Raw genomic sequence first — 21,132 nt, 5'->3', positions numbered from 1 at the left:
GAGATATACATATATAGCAGTGCCAATCTACCCAAATATACATAATACATTACCAGCTTTTCAACTGTGCTACTCCTTTTCATTATTTATTATGCTCCCCTCCTTCCTTATATTTGCAGACTCAGAGAAGGAGGGGAAAGGAGTATTCACTGTGTATATATCAGTCCTTTTTCATGTTAGTCATTCACAATTGTTTAATATTTTTCATCTGGAGTGTGTGAGGCACAGCAATATGTGCAGTGTACTCTTAAAAGTGAGGTTTATACTTATGTTTGGCATTTTAGATCAGGAACGACTAAATGAAAAATCACCAAAAAAGAAAATATACTAAATGAAAGCAAAGCAACCATGCTATGATTATTCGGTGAACTTTTATCTAACTATGTTTTGTTTTTGCACACACACATCTACCAGGGAAAAATGTGTGGATTTTGAAAAGTCACACGTTTTATTACCTCCTTTAAAAGTATGGAACGGTTTGAATAATCTGCAGCTTGTTTGGTATGTTTAAGGCCAACTTTCTGTCATGAGTGACATCATATGTTAGGTCATAAGCAGTGCATGGTGGGGTTTAATTTACTGGCACATGTATGTGGTATTTGGGTTTTGTTTTTGTTAGGAAATCCAGTTATTAGATGTGAGGATGTGAAGCCTGCGCAGTTGGTCCACTGGCCGAAACCGATAATGTCATATGCACACTCCTCGGAGGGAGCACGTCATGATGCCCTCCAGGACTTCCATTGCCTAAAGGTTGCTTACTGGTGTTCCCAGGAAGGCAGGGGCAATGTCACTCCAGGTATTGCAGCAGCCCCCAAAAGGAATATAAAAAGTGCCTCTAAGTTTTTAGGGTTAAGGAGTTTATTACCTCTAGGCTTCTCGGCATTAATTTCAAAGGATTCCCAATGCTGAAACATTTGCTTTACTGCCTGGGAAGGCATGGACCTCAAGCGGTTGGTCCTGTTACTGCTTGCTTTGTGACCTAAAGTGGTTTGTGAAAGACAGACACATGGTATGTTGTTCTAAACATGCTTTATTCAAACATTTATTGTTGACAGTGATTCCTCATTAACATTGCAGTGCTTTATTGACAATAATGAGTGCATGTAAAACATGGCTGCTGACCTGAATGATAAAATGGTAGTATATAATGTGGTGATTGATCTTTTAATATGGTGACTCCCCTGACAAAGCTAATGGGCCTGCTTTATCTAAAGTGACACCTTTGTATATTGTAAAATATTATCTGATATAGGTGTGTGGGGGGGGGGGGGGGTAACTGTGATTTTTGGGAGTCATGACCCATTATGGGTCAAATGTGATGTCATAATGTCACTCTGAGGTATTTCCACCTACCTTATGTATATATTTGTAAACTACTGTGTAGTATTTAGTAGTGTGTGTGTGTGTGTGTGTGTGTGTTTGTGTGTGTGTGCAATGTATTTTTCCTTTTCCAAAGAAAATGCACAGGCTGAACAATTATGTATCTAATGTTGTTGTTGCATGCCAGGGAGCAGTGATTACCAGCCAAGAGCACTTCCCATGAGTAGGCCTTGGACTGCTCTTCTTCGCTACCCTGAGACAAGTGCTACAATGGAGTCCTTGGTTCCCAGTGATCAGATAATTGTGAACCCATTACTTGCACAGCCCTCCTATCCTGCACAACGATTAGCCTGAGTTCCTTACAGGACCCCATACACATACCCATATCTTCATTTTAGCTCAGTTTGTGCAGTGAATTCCTGAGGTTTTTGAAAGCTACGGTAAGAGGTTAAAACCAAGCTTAACATAATTTCACTTTTATGTTTGTTTTGTTCAGTTCATTTTTGGATTGTTTTGGTTTTATAGCACATTCAACAGTTCCTTGTGCCTAACCTGAAGTGAGGGTTGGTCTTCAGCCAGGTCCCTATTCCAATTGGAGAGGGTGCCCAACCTACTGCACTTATGCAGCCATACAGGTTTGCTACTTGTTATCAGTTATTACCTGTCCTAAGTTTCTCCTAGTTCTTTTTTGGGTGTTTTCAATTTGGTAAATCACATTTTATTGTGGTTGAGCACAAGCTGGAATTGTTTTTGTTTTAGCAGCAATAACATTGACTGTTCACAAGTAAAGAATGACAGTACAACTGCCTATGAAAGGTGGTTGTACAACTGCCTATGAAAAGGTGGTTGTGATGTTGAAAACATAGTATATGTTTCTTGTTATAGAAATATGGTTCAGTGCTATCTATTGTGTTGTATAGCTAATTGATTATTAGAAGGCCACCAAATATTTGTAAACTTAGGAAAAGGGTGATATTAGAATAGGGTTCCACATTTCTAGGTTTCTGGAAGCAAGGAAATCAGTCTGTGCAGATAGCTGGCAGGAAAAGGCGATTTTGAATGCTGTGGTGTGATTCAATTCCAAACTAATGGTGATATTTATATTTCTTCTCTAATGGTTTCCACTGGCAACCAATGACTAAGAAAGTTTTTGGAAATATGATAAATCTGTTTTCCTACTATAATAATTTATGTTCCTTTTATTAAGTGGTGTATGAATGCACTGAAAACAGAATAACTTATTTATGTAATAAAAAAACAATTGGGCCCATTCACAAACTTCATTTTGAAAAATGTGAAGTGATACTACAGCCGTACTACTCACATACTACAAAATGCTATGAACAAACCTACAGATGAAGACATCTGCCTCTCCTATCTTTTCTCTGTGAAGAGATCCTTCATGTTGGTGTCAATCTCTCACATTTCCACTCACAGGTACTTCAACACACTCCAGTTGAAAACAGCAGAGACAGGGAAATAAAATAAAACCCCATAAGAGATAAAGTTACAATAATTTAACAAGTTTGAACATTATATATAATGTTAAAATCTATATATATAATTAGTAATAACTAGTAGTAACTTTACTCCTATAAATTTGGAGGTCTGATGTACTTCCCTCTCATTTAATTCAGTGCATACAACTAAGTATAAACCTAGGTGTAAATCAACTCTCGGAAATGGTGAACAGGAAAATGTATCCCTTTATGGATTCCTCCTGTATTGAAAAAGCAGTCATTGCTGTTAACAACTACATTTTCATACTGAGACACAATTATTGCACCTGGACTGGAATTTCAAAATAATCAACATATAAGAAAATTACAACTTTGAACAGGTTGAATCTCTCTTTGGCTTACAAAACACATGTATTTTCCTTTTCTATCATGTTAAAAATGTCCATAAATTGTGCCAATATATACACCTAATAAGTAAGTAAGTAACCATAACTTGTCCCTTCAATAAGTACTGCTTCTACCCTCTGCTGTTATATCACTCAGGACATGTTCATTGACTGCACTGAAAACATTCCTATGCATGGTGGGAGTGCGAGTTATAGTTAATTTTGGACACAAGTCAAAGTTATTTGAGATATTGGTGAATTTCAGTTGTTTTGTTCATTAAAACCATGTGTATGTGCATGTTTTACTGATATTTTATATATATTGCCCAGTGGTGGTTGCCACTTTGATGCCTTTTGACAAATCTACACAAAACTTTCCCCCCAAAAAACCCTGGTGCTCCCCTGCAGCCCTAACAAAAAATAGTTCAGGCTGCAATGTTAATCAGGAGTCCTCTTTCCTCTAGCCTTTTTATTGTGGGTTCCCGAGTCTGGCCGGTCAACCCGGTGGAAACATCGTAATATGACTGGGGAGAGGCTGCGGTATGTCTGCAGCCTCCTCCCTGCAGTTTTGGCAGTCAGATAATTCTGACCACTAAAAGTCATAATGACGCCCTGAGACATGTTGATTTTTTTAAATAAGTAAAACGTTAATCATTTTTATATGACAATCATTTTTATTACATTTTATATTTTATTATTTGTATACGGTATGGTTAAGACAGGAAATTAACAGTTCAAAATAAACAAAATAGAACGTCTGAACACTGTGCATGGTGTGGTGCTGGGTGCACATTGGGGTTGGTTGCAGGGCCTGGCCATAGACCAACCCCTGCTGCATAAAAAAACATAGAAAAACCATAGAAATTATCTGAAATAAACCAAGGTTACAGGGATGTAATAGCTAGGAATTAGCGCCCCCACCGTGCACAGTTTTCTCATCAAAAATTGTATTCTAAAAACTGTAGTGATAATATCAACAATGATGCCATAGAAAATGTCATGAATTATGTAATGTGTTGGGTAATTAGCTGTGCATGGTGAAGGTGTGAGTTATAGATAACTTAAGGCATGAGTTATAGTTTCTTGACATACAAATAGCTAAAACTGTTAAATTTCTAAGGTTTTGTATGTGTACATTCTGAACCACACTAAAACATCGCTGTAACCTCTGTTTTTTCCAGTGAATTTCCAAGGCTTTCAAAATGCTAATTCCTCACTATAACGTCACTGTAACCTGTTTTTTGAGAGACTATATATATATATATTAATTCACTGAAAAAATCAATGGTTACAGGGCCATTATAGTTAGGTTCTGAATTTACATGCACAAAACCATAGCAATTTAGCTGTTATAGTTAGAGATATTTGAAGTAACAATAACTTGAGCCCTAAGGTACTTATAAGTCGTGCCCCCACTGTAGGAGGCTGGACTGGCTTGTAGTGAGTACCAAGGGGTACTTGCACCTTGCACCAGGCCCAGTTATCCCTTATTAGTGTATAGGGTGTCTAGCAGCTTAGGCTGATAGATAATGGTAGCTTAGCAAAGCAGCTCAGGCTGAACTAGGAGACGTGTGAAGCTACTACAGTACCACTTAGTGTCATATGCACAATATCATAAGAAAACACAATACACAGTTATACTAAAAATAAAGGTACTTTATTTTTATGACAATATGCCAAAGTATCTTAGAGTGTACCCTCAGTGAGAGGATAGGAAATATACACAAGATATATATACACAATAGCGAAAATATGCAGTATAGTCTTAGAAAACAGTGCAAACAATGTATAGTTACATTAGGATGCAATGGGGAAACATAGGGATAGGGGCAACACAAACCATATACTCTAGAAGTGGAATGCGAACCACGAATGGACCCCAAACCTATGTGACCTTGTAGAGAGTCGCTGGGACTATTAGAAAATAGTGAGAGTTAGAAAAATAACCCTCCCCAAGACCCTGAAAAGTGAGTGCAAAGTGCACCAAAGTTCCCCTAAGGACAAAATAGTCGTGTTAGAGGGAAAATGCAAGGAAAACACAAATCAGAAATGCAACAACGATGGATTCCTGACTGAGGGTACCTGTGGAACAAGGGGACCAAGTCCAAAAGTCACAAGCAGCTCGGAGATGGGCAGATGCCCAAGAAATGCCAGCGGTTGGTGCAAAGAAGCTCTTACTAGGCTGAAGAACTGTGAATACTGCAGGAACGACAAGGGCTAGAGACTTCCCCTTTGGAGGATGGATCCCCCACGCCTTGGAGAGTCGTGCAGAAGTGTTTTCCCGCCGGAAGGACGCCAACAAGCCTTGCTACACGCAAATCGTGCGTTTGGCGTTTTTGGACGCTGCTGGGGCCCAGGAGGGACCAGAAGGTCGCAAATTGGACCTGCAGAGAGAGGGGACGTCGAGCAAGACAAAGAGCCCTCACTGAAGCAGGTAGCACCCGGAGAAGTGCCAGAAACAGGCACTACGAGGATGCGTGAAACGGTGCTCGCCGAAGTTGCACAAAGGAGTCCCACGTCGCCGGAGACCAACTTAGAAAGTCGTGCGATGCAGGTTAGAGTGCCGTGGACCCAGGCTTGGCTGTGCACGAAGGATTTCCGCCGGAAGTGCACAGGGGCCGGAGAAGCTTGCAAAGTCGCGGTTCCCAGCAATGCAGCCCAGCGAGGTGAGGCAAGGACTTACCTCCACCAAACTTGGGCTGAAGAGTCACTGGACTGTGGGGGTCACTTGGACGGTGTCGCTGGATTCGAGGGACCTCGCTCGTCGTGCTGAGAAGAGACCCAAGGGACCGGTAATGCAGCTTTTTGGTGCCTGCGGTTGCAGGGGGAAGATTCCGTCGACCCACGGGAGATTTCTTCGGAGCTTCTGGTGCAGAGAGGAGGCAGACTACCCCCACAGCATGCACAAGCAGGAAAACAGTCGAGAAGGCGGCAGGATCAGCGTTACAGAGTTGCAGTAGTCGTCTTTGCTACTATGTTGCAGGTTTGCAGGCTTCCAGCGCGGTCAGCGGTCGATTCCTTATCAGAAGGTGAAGAGGGAGATGCAGAGGAACTCGGCTGAGCTCATGCATTCGTTATCTAAAGTTTCCCCAGAGACAGAGACCCTAAATAGCCAGAAAAGAGGGTTTGGCTACCTAGGAGAGAGGAAAGGCTACTAACACCTGAAGGAGCCTATCAGCAGGAGTCTCTGACGTCACCTGGTGGCACTGGCCACTCAGAGCAGTCCGGTGTGCCAGCAGCACCTCTGTTTCCAAGATGGCAGAGGTCTGGAGCACACTGGAGGAGCTCTGGACACCTCCCAGGGGAGGTGCAGGTCAGGGGAGTGGTCACTCCCCTTTCCTTTGTCCAGTTTCGCGCCAGAGCAGGGGCTAAGGGGTCCCTGAACCGGTGTAGACTGGCTTATGCAGAATTGGGCACATCTGTGCCCAACAAAGCATTTCCAGAGGCTGGGGGAGGCTACTCCTCCCCTGCCTTCACACCATTTTCCAAAGGGAGAGGGTGTCACACCCTCTCTCAGAGGAAGTTCTTTGTTCTGCCATCCTGGGCCAGGCCTGGCTGGACCCCAGGAGGGCAGCTGCCTGTCTGAGGGGTTGGCAGCAGCAGCAGCTGCAGAGAAACCCCAGGAAGGGCAGTCTGGCAGTACCAGGGTCTGTGCTACAGACCACTGGGATCATGGAATTGTACCAACAATGCCAGGATGGCATAGAGGGGGCAATTCCATGATCATAGACATGTTACATGGCCATATTCGGAGTTACCATGGTGAAGCTACATATAGGTAGTGACCTATATGTAGTGCACGCGTGTAATGGTGTCCCCGCACTCACAAAGTTCAGTGAATTGGCTCTGAACAATGTGGGGGCACCTTGGCTAGTGCCAGGGTGCCCTCACACTAAGTAACTTTGCACCTAACCTTTACCAGGTAAAGGTTAGACATATACGTGACTTATAAGTTACTTAAGTGCAGTGTAAAATGGCTGTGAAATAACGTGGACGTTATTTCACTCAGGCTGCAGTGGCAGGCCTGTGTAAGAATTGTCAGAGCTCCCTATGGGTGGCAAAAGAAATGCTGCAGCCCATAGGGATCTCCTGGAACCCCAATACCCTGGGTACCTCAGTACCATATACTAGGGAATTATAAGGGTGTTCCAGTAAGCCAATGTAAATTGGTAAAAATGGTCACTAGCCTGTCAGTGACAATTTGGAAAGAAATGAGAGAGCATAACCACTGAGGTTCTGATTAGCAGAGCCTCAGTGAGACAGTTAGTCACTACACAGGTAACACATTCAGGCACACTTATGAGCACTGGGGCCCTGGGTTACCAGTGTCCCAGTGACACATACAACTAAAACAACATATATACAGTGAAAAATGGGGGTAACATGCCAGGCAAGATGGTACTTTCCTACACAACCCCCCCCCAAACGAAGGACAATAAGACTAGCCATTACCTGATGAGTCTTCATTGTCTAAGTGGAAATATCTGGAGAGTCCATCTGCATTGGAGTGGCTACTCCCAGGTCTATGTTCCACTGTATAATCCATTCCCTGTAGGGATATGGACCACCTCAACAATTTAGGATTTTCACCTTTCATTTGTTTTAGCCAAAGTAGAGGTTTGTGGTCTGTCTGAACAATGAAGTGAGTGCCAAACAGGTATGGCCTCAACTTCTTCAGAGCCCAGACCACAGCAAAGGCCTCCCTCTCAATGGCAGACCAACGCTTTTCTCTAGGGGTCAACCTTCTACTAATAAAAGCAACAGGTTGATCCTGGCCCTCAGAATTAAGTTGTGATAGGACTGCCCCTACTCCTAATTCAGATGCATCAGTTTGGACATAGAATTTTTTAGAGTAACAAGGGCTTTTCAGGACAGGTGCAGAGCACATGGCCTGCTTCAGCTCCTCAAAAGCTTTCTGACAGTTTGCTGTCCATAATACCTTTTTAGGCATTTTCTTGGATGTGAGGTCATTAAGAGGGGCTGCAATGGAGCCATAGTTCTTAATGAACCTCCTGTAATACCCAGTGAGGCCTAGGAAGGCTCTCACCTGAGTCTGAGTGGTAGGGGGAACCCAATCAATAATAGTTTGGATTTTCCCCTGAAGTGGTGCAATCTGTTCCCCACCAACAAGGTGTCCCAGATAAACCACCTTACCCTGCCCTATCTGGCACTTTGATGCCTTGATAGTGAGGCCTGCCTTTTGCAGGGCCTCCAAAACTTTCCAAAGGTGGACCAGGTGATCATCCCAGCTGGAGCTAAAGACAGCTATATCATCCAAATATGCTGCACTGAAAGCTTCCAGCCCTTGCAGGACTGTGTTCACCAACCTCTGAAAAGTGGCAGGTGCATTTTTCAACCCAAAAGGCATTACAGTAAACTGGTAATGTCCTCCAATGGTAGAAAATGCAGTCTTAGATTTAGCATCTTCTGACAATTTGATCTGCCAATACCCTGCAGTCAAATCAAAAGTGCTTAGATACTTGGCAGATGCCAGTGTATCTATTAGCTCATCTGCCCTGGGTATAGGGTGAGCATCAGTTTTGGTTACCAAGTTGAGACCTCTATAGTCTACACAAAACCTCATTTCCTTCTTTCCATCTTTAGAATTGGGTTTTGGTACCAGTACCACAGGAGAAGCCCATGGACTGTCAGAGTGCTCAACCACTCCTAGTTCCAACATCTTCTGAACTTCTTGCTTTATGCAGTCCCTGACATGGTCAGGCTGCCTATAGATCTTACTTTTGACAGGTAAACTGTCTCCAGTATCTATAGTGTGCTCACACCAAGAAGTGGTGCCTGGCACAATGGAGAAGAGTTCTGAAAATTGTCCTAGGAGATTTATGCAATTATCTTTCTGCTCAGCAGTAAGACAATCAGCCAAAACTACACCTTCCACAAGAGCATCTTGTTCTGTGGAAGAGAAGAGATCAGGTAGAGGATCACTGTCTTCTTCCTGTCCCTCATCTGTTGCCATGAGCAGGGTGAGATCAGCCCTGTCATAGTAGGGTTTCAGGCGGTTGACATGGAGCACCCTAAGGGGACTCCTGGCAGTGCCTAAGTCAACCAAGTAGGTGACTTCACCCTTCTTTTCAACAATTGTGTGGGGTCCACTCCATTTATCTTGGAGTGCTCTTGGGGCCACAGGCTCCAAGACCCACACTTTCTGCCCTGGTTGGTACTGAACCAAAACAGCCTTCTGATCATGCCATTGCTTCTGGAGCTCTTGGCTGGCCTGAAGGTTTTTACTGGCCTTTTTCATGTACTCCGCCATCCTTGATCTGAGGCCAAGTACATAGTCCACAATATCCTGCTTAGGAGCTTTTAAAGGTTGTTCCCAACCCTCCTTTACAAGTGTGAGTGGACCCCTAACAGGGTGTCCAAAAAGAAGTTCAAAGGGGCTGAAGCCCACTCCTTTCTGGGGTACCTCCCTGTAGGCAAAAAGGAGGCATGGTAGAAGGATATCCCATCTCCTGCGGAGTTTTTCAGGGAGTCCCATAATCATGCCTTTGAGAGTTTTATTAAATCTCTCCACCAGTCCATTTGTTTGTGGATGATAGGGTGTTGTGAACTTGTAAGTTACACCACACTCCTTCCACATGGCCTTTAAGTATGCAGACATGAAATTGCTTCCTCTGTCTGATACTACTTCCTTTGGGAAGCCCACCCTGGAAAATATTCCCAGGAGGGCCTTTGCCACTGCAGGAGCTGTAGTGGTCCTTAAAGGAATAGCTTCAGGATATCTTGTGGCATGGTCCACTACCACCAAGATAAACCTATTGCCTGAAGCAGTAGGAGGGTCAAGGGGGCCAACTATGTCAACCCCTACCCTTTCAAAGGGAACCCCAACCACAGGCAGTGGGATAAGGGGTGCCTTTGGAGTGCCACCTGTCTTGCCACTGGCTTGACAGGTTTCACAGGACTTGCAAAATTCTTTTGTGTCCTCAGACATCCTAGGCCAATGAAACAGTGGTACCAATCTGTCCCAAGTTTTCATTTGACCCAGGTGCCCAGCTAAGGGAATGTCATGTGCCAGTGTTAGGAGGAACTTTCTGTACTCCTGAGGAATCACTAATCTCCTGGCAGCTCCAGGTTTAGGATCCCTATGCTCAGTGTACAAGAGGTTGTCCTCCCAGTAAACTCTGTGTGAGTCACTGACATCCCCATTAGCCTGTTTGACAGCTTGCTGTCTGAGACCCTCTAATGTGGGACAGGTTTGCTGTGCCACACTCAGCTCCTCTCTGGCAGGCCCCCCTTCACCCAAAAGCTCAGCAGTGTCTGCTTCCAGCTCCTCTGGTGTAGGTTCTGCACAGGGAGGGAATTCTTCTTCCTCAGAAGTAGAATCCACTGTAGAGGGAGGGATAGTAGGAAGGGGTTTGCTTCTACTAGCCCTAGCTTTAGGGAGCACTTGGTCCATTGTTCCAGGATCCAAGCTTCCCTGTCCTTTTTGCTTTTTGGCCTGAGCCCTTGTCAAAGCAAAAATATGCCCTGGGATGCCCAGCATTGCTGCATGGGCCTCCAACTCCACATCTGACCAAGCTGATGTCTCCAAATCGTTCCCTAATAGACAGTCTACAGGTAAATCTGAAGCTACCACAACTTTCTTTGGACCAGATACCCCCCCCCAGTTGAGATTTACAACAGCCATGGGGTGGCTTTGTGTTATGTTGTGAGCATCGGTTACTTGGTACTGGTGTCCAAGTATGTGTTGTTCAGGGTGCACCAGTTTCTCAATCACCATTGTGACACTGGCACCTGTGTCCCTGTAGGCCTGGACCTCAACACCATTTATTAGGGTTAGTTGCTTGTACTTCTCCAAGTTATGGGGGCAAGCAACCAAAGTGGCTAAGTCAATAGCCCCTTCAGAGACTAAAGTAGCCTCTGTGGTCTCCCTAATTAGACCAACCCCAACTAAATTACCAAAAGTGAGCCCAGCTACTCCCTTGGATTGGCTATTAGTAGGTTTGCTCCCACCACCACTGCTATTAGTAGGGACACTAGGTGTAGCAGTAGGGGTTGTAGTGGTAGGAGCTGTGGTGCTTTTCTTTGGACAACTGGGATCTGTTGTCCAATGGCCTTTTATTTTACATAAATAGCACCATGGTTTCTTTTCCTTGTTCTTATTAAAGGAGGATTTGGGCCCACCACCCCCACCAGAGTGTTTTTGTGGGCCTGATGAAGACTCATTTTTAGATTTGTCCCCACCCTTGTCAGAAGACTTACCATCCTTCTTTTTGTTGCCATCTTTGTCACCCCCTGTATGAACTTTTCTGTTCACTCTTGTTCTGACCCATTTGTCTGCCTTCTTTCCCAATTCTTGGGGAGAGGTCAGATCAGAGTCCACCAAGTACTGGTGCAACAAATCAGACACACAATTATTAAGAATATGCTCTCTCAGGATCAAGTTATACAGGCTGTCATAATCAGTAACTTTACTGCCATGTAACCACCCCTCCAAGGCCTTCACTGCCTGGTCAATGAAATCAACCCAGTCTTGTGAAGACTCCTTTTTGGTATCTCTGAACTTTATCCTGTACTGTTCAGTGGTTAAGCCATAACCATCCAGGAGTGCATTCTTAAGAACTTGGAAATTGTTAGCATCATTTTCTTTTACAGTAAGGAGCCTATCCCTACCTTTTCCAGTAAATGATAGCCATAGGATAGCAGCCCACTGCTTTTGAGGGACATCCTGTACAGCACAGGCCCTCTCAAGTGCAGCAAACCACTTGTTAATGTCATCCCCCTCCTTGTAAGGGGGAACTATCTTGTGCAGATTCCTGGAATCATGCTCTTTTGCAGGATGACTATGGGGAATACTGCTGCTGCCACCATGGGTATCTAAACCCATTTTCTGTCTTTCCCTCTCTATTTCTAAAGACTGTCTATCCAAATCCAGCTGTTGCTTCTTGAGCTTCAGTCTGGTTTGCTCCACTCTCAATCTATTGAGCTCCCTTTCTAACAATCTGTCATCAGGGTGGGTGGGAGGGACATTTCTAGATACAGAGGTGTGATGGGAATGAACAGAAGGAGACCTGTCCCTTACCAAGGGCACCCTAACAGCTTGGCTACCAGCATAATGTGAGAGCACATCATCAGTATGATGTGATTCAACCTCTGTACCAACTATGCTAGACTGTCTAGTAATGGGCAGGCTGAGAAATTTCTTTCCTGAACCTTTTCCTGGGGGAGTCCCTGGATCAGATTGAGAACCATTAGCTACTTTTTCTACAGATTGGGCACTTATGGCCTTATCCTGTACTCTAAGCATATTAATTAACAGTTCTAAGGAAGGATTCTTCCCTACACTCAAACCTCTCTCTATGCAGAGACTCCTTGCTCCTTTCCAGCTAAGGTGATCATATGCAAGTTTGGACAGTTCAACTTTTTGGCCTGTGCCAGACATTTTTAGAGAGAGTTAAAAGTGATAGACAAAGAGAAAAAAGTTTTCAGAACTTTTTGGAAAGACAGAAAAAACTTTTTAAACTTTTAAGAACTTTTTGAAAGTTTAGAAGTACTTTTCAGCACTTAGAAAAGAGTGAAAAGAGGAAATGCAAAACTTTTTGGCTATGTGTATATACACTGACCTTGTTTTGTATATTTTTCTCTTATGAAAAGTACAATGACAAGAGTGGTAAGTAGTCTCAAAGCACTTATCCCACTGCTGCACAACCAATGTAGGAGGCTGGACTGGCTTGTAGTGAGTACCAAGGGGTACTTGCACCTTGCACCAGGCCCAGTTATCCCTTATTAGTGTATAGGGTGTCTAGCAGCTTAGGCTGATAGATAATGGTAGCTTAGCAAAGCAGCTCAGGCTGAACTAGGAGACGTGTGAAGCTACTACAGTACCACTTAGTGTCATATGCACAATATCATAAGAAAACACAATACACAGTTATACTAAAAATAAAGGTACTTTATTTTTATGACAATATGCCAAAGTATCTTAGAGTGTACCCTCAGTGAGAGGATAGGAAATATACACAAGATATATATACACAATAGCGAAAATATGCAGTATAGTCTTAGAAAACAGTGCAAACAATGTATAGTTACAATAGGATGCAATGGGGAAACATAGGGATAGGGGCAACACAAACCATATACTCTAGAAGTGGAATGCGAACCACGAATGGACCCCAAACCTATGTGACCTTGTAGAGGGTCGCTGGGACTATTAGAAAATAGTGAGAGTTAGAAAAATAACCCTCCCCAAGACCCTGAAAAGTGAGTGCAAAGTGCACCAAAGTTCCCCTAAGGACAAAATAGTCGTGTTAGAGGGAAAATGCAAGGAAAACACAAATCAGCAATGCAACAACGATGGATTCCTGACTGAGGGTACCTGTGGAACAAGGGGACCAAGTCCAAAAGTCACAAGCAGCTCGGAGATGGGCAGATGCCCAAGAAATGCCAGCGGTTGGTGCAAAGAAGCTCTTACTAGGCTGAAGAACTGTGAATACTGCAGGAACGACAAGGGCTAGAGACTTCCCCTTTGGAGGATGGATCCCCCACGCCTTGGAGAGTCGTGCAGAAGTGTTTTCCCGCCGGAAGGACGCCAACAAGCCTTGCTACACGCAAATCGTGCGTTTGGCGTTTTTGGACGCTGCTGGGGCCCAGGAGGGACCAGAAGGTCGCAAATTGGACCTGCAGAGAGAGGGGACGTCGAGCAAGACAAAGAGCCCTCACTGAAGCAGGTAGCACCCGGAGAAGTGCCAGAAACAGGCACTACGAGGATGCGTGAAACGGTGCTCGCCGAAGTTGCACAAAGGAGTCCCACGTCGCCGGAGACCAACTTAGAAAGTCGTGCGATGCAGGTTAGAGTGCCGTGGACCCAGGCTTGGCTGTGCATGAAGGATTTCCGCCGGAAGTGCACAGGGGCCGGAGAAGCTTGCAAAGTCGCGGTTCCCAGCAATGCAGCCCAGCGAGGTGAGGCAAGGACTTACCTCCACCAAACTTGGGCTGAAGAGTCACTGGACTGTGGGGGTCACTTGGACGGTGTCGCTGGATTCGAGGGACCTCGCTCGTCGTGCTGAGAGGAGACCCAAGGGACCGGTAATGCAGCTTTTTGGTGCCTGCGGTTGCAGGGGGAAGATTCCGTCGACCCACTGGAGATTTCTTCGGAGCTTCTGGTGCAGAGAGGAGGCAGACTACCCCCACAGCATGCACAAGCAGGAAAACAGTCGAGAAGGCGGCAGGATCAGCGTTACAGAGTTGCAGTAGTCGTCTTTGCTACTATGTTGCAGGTTTGCAGGCTTCCAGCGCGGTCAGCGGTCGATTCCTTATCAGAAGGTGAAGAGGGAGATGCAGAGGAACTCGGCTGAGCTCATGCATTCGTTATCTAAAGTTTCCCCAGAGACAGAGACCCTAAATAGCCAGAAAAGAGGGTTTGGCTACCTAGGAGAGAGGAAAGGCTACTAACACCTGAAGGAGCCTATCAGCAGGAGTCTCTGACGTCACCTGGTGACACTGGCCACTCAGAGCAGTCCAGTGTGCCAGCAGCACCTCTGTTTCCAAGATGGCAGAGGTCTGGAGCACACTGGAGGAGCTCTGGACACCTCCCAGGGGAGGTGCAGGTCAGGGGAGTGGTCACTCCCCTTTCCTTTGTCCAGTTTCGCGCCAGAGCAGGGGCTAAGGGGTCCCTGAACCGGTGTAGACTGGCTTATGCAGAATTGGGCACATCTGTGCCCAACAAAGCATTTCCAGAGGCTGGGGGAGGCTACTCCTCCCCTGCCTTCACACCATTTTCCAAAGGGAGAGGGTGTCACACCCTCTCTCAGAGGAAGTTCTTTGTTCTGCCATCCTGGGCCAGGCCTGGCTGGACCCCAGGAGGGCAGCTGCCTGTCTGAGGGGTTGGCAGCAGCAGCAGCTGCAGAGAAACCCCAGGAAGGGCAGTCTGGCAGTACCAGGGTCTGTGCTACAGACCACTGGGATCATGGAATTGTACCAACAATGCCAGGATGGCATAGAGGGGGCAATTCCATGATCATAGACATGTTACATGGCCATATTCGGAGTTACCATGGTGAAGCTACATATAGGTAGTGACCTATATGTAGTGCACGCGTGTAATGGTGTCCCCGCACTCACAAAGTTCAGTGAATTGGCTCTGAACAATGTGGGGGCACCTTGGCTAGTGCCAGGGTGCCCTCACACTAAGTAACTTTGCACCTAACCTTTACCAGTATAGGTGACTTATAAGTTACTTAAGTGCAGTGTAAAATGGCTGTGAAATAACGTGGACGTTATTTCACTCAGGCTGCAGTGGCAGGCCTGTGTAAGAATTGTCAGAGCTCCCTATGGGTGGCAAAAGAAATGCTGCAGCCCATAGGGATCTCCTGGAACCCCAATACCCTGGGTACCTCAGTACCATATACTAGGGAATTATAAGGGTGTTCCAGTAAGCCAATGTAAATTGGTAAAAATGGTCACTAGCCTGTCAGTGACAATTTGGAAAGAAATGAGAGAGCATAACCACTGAGGTTCTGATTAGCAGAGCCTCAGTGAGACAGTTAGTCACTACACAGGTAACACATTCAGGCACACTTATGAGCACTGGGGCCCTGGGTTACCAGGGTCCCAGTGACACATACAACTAAAACAACATATATACAGTGAAAAATGGGGGTAACATGCCAGGCAAGATGGTACTTTCCTACACCCACCATGCCCAGTTTTCTCATCAATAAGTTTATTGCATATGTTGCAGTGATAATATCAATGATGCCTCAGAATATGTCATGTCTTATGTAGTATATGGGATAATTAGCTTTACATGATGAGTTATAGTTACCTTAGCGCACAAGTTATAGTTACTTGAAATAAGTCTAACTGTAACAGCTGATTTTCTATGGTTTTGTGCGTGTAAATTCAGAACCTAACTATAATGACTCTGTAAACTTTTTTTTTTTCAGTGAATTTTATACGTTTTTTTTAAAATGGTAAATGCTAACTGTAACGTCCCTGTAACCTTATATATATATACATACACACACATCTTTGTATATAAACTGACCTTTTGCTCTGTATGGTGGGCCAGAGTCATTGAAAGCCAAGTTCCGCTGCTGGAGCCTGTCATTTTCCTCAGCCTCCCAAAATTAATTGCAACATGCACAGGGGTCTTCAGTAGAGAGAGAGAGAGAGACAGGGGAGGAGGAGAAAGAAAGAAGGCATAGAAAGAGAGAGAAATATAATGAGGAGTGGAATGGAAAGGGCTGGTTTGATCGTTCTGTCATGGCTGCTTTTAGATCCCCAGTCCACCCTGTATGCATGTACACAAACATACATATTTATATATATATATATATATATACACACACACACACACACACACACAAAAAAAAAGTTATTTTATTTTTGTACAAATTAACATTTGCACACTTTTTGCCAACCTTAATATCTAATTTTTTTAACAGATAGAAAATGATGAAGAGAAAAAGCGTTTTGAAGAGGGTAAAGGACGCTACCTGCAGAACAAAGCTAAAAGACAAGCAGAGGTGAAATCTCTCGTCCAGCAATAGTGCTTCAGCAAAACCTCAAAAGATAATAGTAAATGGATTTGAGATCCGTGTCCAGTTATGAAAAAATGGCAAAATGTCACACTGTCAGAAGTAGTATTGTTCAACGTTAATGTTACCAGTGTTAACCTAAGTCCTGAACCTGTAAACCAAAGCTTATGTACCTTATTTGAACCAAAAGTGATTATACTACACAGTATTTTAGTGTCTGATAATATTTGTCTGTGTCTTCTCTCTCCCTCTCTCTTGCTCTCTCTCTATTTATATATATATGTATATCTATATTTATATATATATATATATATATGTATAGATCGATAGATTAATAGAGTATATATATAAATATGGATAAAAATGTATTGTGCATTGGCATCTCTTAGAGCACCCTACACAATAAACATTGGCCAGTTGTCTTAAGCACACTTGTTTGCATTATTGTTATTTTTTCTGTAGAGCTGCATCCATGGTCCTGTTTTGTGGTTGGGGCGAAATTGAGGTTTACAAATAATATTTTTCTTATCTCTGTATGGACATCATCCTTTCACACACAAAATGGTACTGCATTGACTGCCAGCACCATGGGACGAATTGTGAATTACCATCCAGGAAGGTTGCACTTGAACCTCCAAGAAAAGGAGGCTGATGACCACAAGTTAGGTTTTGATGTTGAAGAAGCATTGTTGGATGTTATTTACGTTCAGACAGATCTGCTCTTAATGATGCTATCTAGAATGCTATCTAGATTGGTGGCCATAGGGCCAGATTAAGACCTTTAGAGGCCCTAAGCATTTACAACTTTTGGTGCTCCCACATGTATCTAATTCAAAATATAAACAATAATAAATCATAAAATGAAATGTTATTTTTCGAACTGAAACAAAACTTACAGTAAAATATACTTCTACTTTATTTATATTTGAAAAGTATGCTCCTACTTTTTCTAATTGCAAAGTGTTTGATCAGACCCTCAAAACTATTCTAACACATCTGCTTCTATACTGAGTAGAGATAAGGTACGAGCCTGCATTGTTGCATTGTTGTTCTGTTGGGATTTTTAATATACTTCAACTGAGAAAATGACCGTCCAGCTAAGCAGTTTGTGGCCATTAATGTTAAAAGCAAATGTCTACATTTGGAAAGGTACACTCAATATTTTCTTCTACAATTATTGTATAAAGTTCAGCATGACTGAATCTTGCTTTTACTTTTGTTGTTGCACTGAACTTCTGATGCAAATACTGTATGAGTGAAACTGCTGAAGCTTAACTGGAAGAATTAGTGTTCAAGTCCTCTGGGTAAGCATCAATCAACTTTTGACAACACTGAGAATACCTTTCAATTTCAGTAGATGATTAAGTGACATTATGTGGCACATCACTTAGAAAAGAAAATCTCTCTGCTATTTCTTTGTATATCTCCCTTCTTCTCATCTCAGTTTCAAGTTTGTCAACAATTGTGTAAAAGGTGGTGATATGAAATGTATCTCTGGCATTCAGCTAAACTCCAGGTACAGCATCTCTGTCAATGGGTAGCTTCTTTCTGATACATTTGTGAGTTTGAGCTGCCTTGCTATCAACATCTGGTAGCCTTTCCTTTGTAGCTGCTTCATATCTTTCAAATTCATCTTGTGAAGTTGGTCAGCTAATGATCCATACAGATGTTATTACTCTTGTGTGTGTGTGTGTATATATATATATATATATATATATATACGTAATACATAATGTATGTATTTTCTTCATTTATTGTGGAAACCCCTTTTTGTGGATCCTGGTTCAGCTGCAGTATTTGCTGTTTTACACCATATGGGCCATGGTAAATCTGGCAGTGGAAAATGTTGTGTTGCCCCGTTCCTTGATGCTCTAAGGAAGTGCCTGTTATGCTTAATGGTTATTTTAGTCTTGGGTGGCCAGATACACAAAGAAGTCATCAATTCTTGGATTCATGGCACATAGCTATTTACCTGATTCACTAAACCTCCAGGTCCACTAACTGATTAAGTTTGTGTGCATTTTTATTTGCCTTTTTCCCTCACTCATTACGTGAAATTCCAACGTCGAACAGATTTAGGGCCAGAGGTAGGAAGGCATTAGCGCCTCGCAAACGGCAAAAAACGCCGTTTGCGAGGCGCAAATGCCCTCACGCGATGCAGAAACACATATTGCGAGTCGGTACCGACTCGCAAAATGTGTTTCAGACTCACAAATAGGAAGGGGTGTTCCCTTCCTATTTGCGAGTCGCACCGCGATGTAGAGTTGATTTGTGACCGCGAAAGCGGTCGCAAATCAACTCGCAGTTACCATCCACTTGAAGTGGATGGTAACTCATTCGCAAACGGGAAGGGGTCCCCATGGGACCCCTTCCCCTTTGTGAATGCTCACAATAATATTTTTTCAGAGCAGGCAGTGGTCCTATGGACCACTGCCTACTCTGAAAAAAAACGAAACTAAAAGGTTTCGGTATTTTTTCTATTTGCAGCTCGTTTTCCTTAAGAGAAAAAAAAAACTGCTTTATTGAAAAGCAGTCACGGACACGGTGTTCTGCTGTCTCCAGCAGGCCACCATCCCCGTGAGTGCCTAGACTCGCTATGGGGTCGCAAACTGCGACCCACCTCATAAATATTTATGAGGTGGGTATCGCAATTTGCACCTCGCAAAAGGAAACCTACCTACATCTGGCCCTAAGTGTATGTAGAGCTATGAATTCCATTGAATTTTAAATATATATTTTAATTTACTTTTTTTGTATTTAGGAAGCATATTTTCCAAGAAATGCTTTTATTACTACATTCCCCTAAAAAATGGGCAATATTGGAACACAATGAAAAGGCTATATTTTATTAATAAACGGTCACAAAATGTTGACTGTTTGACGCATCACCTCATTTGCATTGCAATTCCTTAACTACTAATTTAACGCCTTTGGAAATACCTTCTTGCATACAAGTAAGCAGATCTGACAAATGCAGAAGTAATCCATAAGTCCAGCACAAATTGATGATACCTGTGCATCAGCAACTTAGATATTTCTGAATAAGTTAAGTATCATTGTTGTGTGTGTGTGCACATGTGTATTTGTGTGTCCCCACTGGGTGAACTTTCAGAATTGTGTCACAGGTCCCTGAACATCAGCCATAGTAGCAAGCATGGAAATCACTAGCTCTTAAATAAAACAACTGTAAAAGAAATCTTCAAAATTTAAAGGTGCCTTCTAACATATGGATAGAGGTTGTTTCTGGGCTCCCTGAAGCAGACATTTATGCTATCCACTAATCTGGAAGTGGCTTGGCCTTGAAGGCAGTGAGACTTTGGTAGTTCCACAATTGCAGGCAAACAATATTTACATTTTATAACTTGCAAAAATAAATAGGATGCTTGCACATTTTTACAGATACTGGTAAGAGTAAGGCCAATTCTAATAAAATCTTTTTTATTAGGGACTACTTTTTGAAGATTTAACAAACTATGGTTACTTCAGAATAAATGGCAGGTGGTTGAACAAATAGGTAGAATGACATGATGGGTGGGTGGGTGTCTAGACAGAGATTTTGCAGACTTCACCCCTGTTTTGTGTTGAAGTCAGTGGAATGCAAGTTTGAAAAGCTTCTTACTCATAGAAGTGGAGGTTTTATATTATATTGCAATATTACTTGATAAAGTGGTAGGACATACTCCGGAACTGGGATGGGAGTGTTAACATGTGTAGGTGGGTCGATGAGCCTAAAGTAATAGCTGAAAGGGTTAATGCTTATGAAGTGCAGAGTAAGAAAACACTTGTGTTCTACATGAATTAGACCTGGCTAAATATACATTATGAAAGTAGGCAAACACATTTCAAATAAATGTAATTAAAGATATCACATGCTGTTTGACAAATCTTCATGAAACAGTTCAAAAAAAGTAACTCACCTCAGCTTCTTCCTGTAAAATGTTGGGGTAATCTGTCAAGTGGAGGCCAAGAGAAAGAAGGCGTCCCAAAACAAGTTTTACCCATTAATTTTTTCATTGGAACAGCAATACCAGAAAAAGCTCTGAGTGGATTTACTCCCAAATTTGGCAGAAAGCTGGATCTTATTCCAAAAAAGCGTGCTTTTTTGCTATTTGTTTTTAAATCCGTTCAGTAGTTTTTGAGAAATGAAGGCTCAAAAACGTTGTTTATTTCATGCCATGAAGGATATGTGGGGCAGACAGATCTCCAGAGGAGATCTGATTGACTGCCATCACATCAACAACAATGTGGCGGGAACCATCTTGAGATTCTGGACTCAGTCCTGAGTCCTGTAAAAAAAAAAATATGAAAAAAAGATATAAGGCAGCAGGGTAGGCTCCACTAGGCCTGCATGCCCCTCCCCAATAATTATTTTTAAAAAGGGTAACCTAGGTTTGCACCAGGACACCAAAATGAATAATAAAAGAGTGGCAGGAGCCACTCATTTATTAATCACTGTTTCTTGAAGGA

The 21,132-nt window shown here is 43.2% G+C and overlaps 1 protein-coding gene across 1 annotated transcript in view; it reads left to right on the top strand.

Moving 5' to 3' along the window:
- The window catches only part of ACOT7 (acyl-CoA thioesterase 7), a 1,119,500-nt gene extending 1,102,406 nt beyond the window's left edge, over window positions 1–17,094 (top strand). The window contains exon 9 of the mRNA XM_069240010.1: window positions 16,573–17,094. Within this exon, the coding sequence (XP_069096111.1) occupies window positions 16,573–16,677 (105 nt within the window). The 3' untranslated portion in view covers window positions 16,678–17,094. The remainder of the gene's footprint in view (window positions 1–16,572) is intronic.
- Window positions 17,095–21,132: the final 4,038 nt, after the last annotated feature.

This window comes from Pleurodeles waltl, chromosome 6 (assembly GCF_031143425.1).
Source record: "Pleurodeles waltl isolate 20211129_DDA chromosome 6, aPleWal1.hap1.20221129, whole genome shotgun sequence".
Classification (NCBI taxonomy): domain Eukaryota; kingdom Metazoa; phylum Chordata; class Amphibia; order Caudata; family Salamandridae; genus Pleurodeles; species Pleurodeles waltl.
The sequence above is the reverse complement of the archived record's forward strand: the minus strand, read 5'-3'. Positions and strand labels throughout refer to the sequence as shown.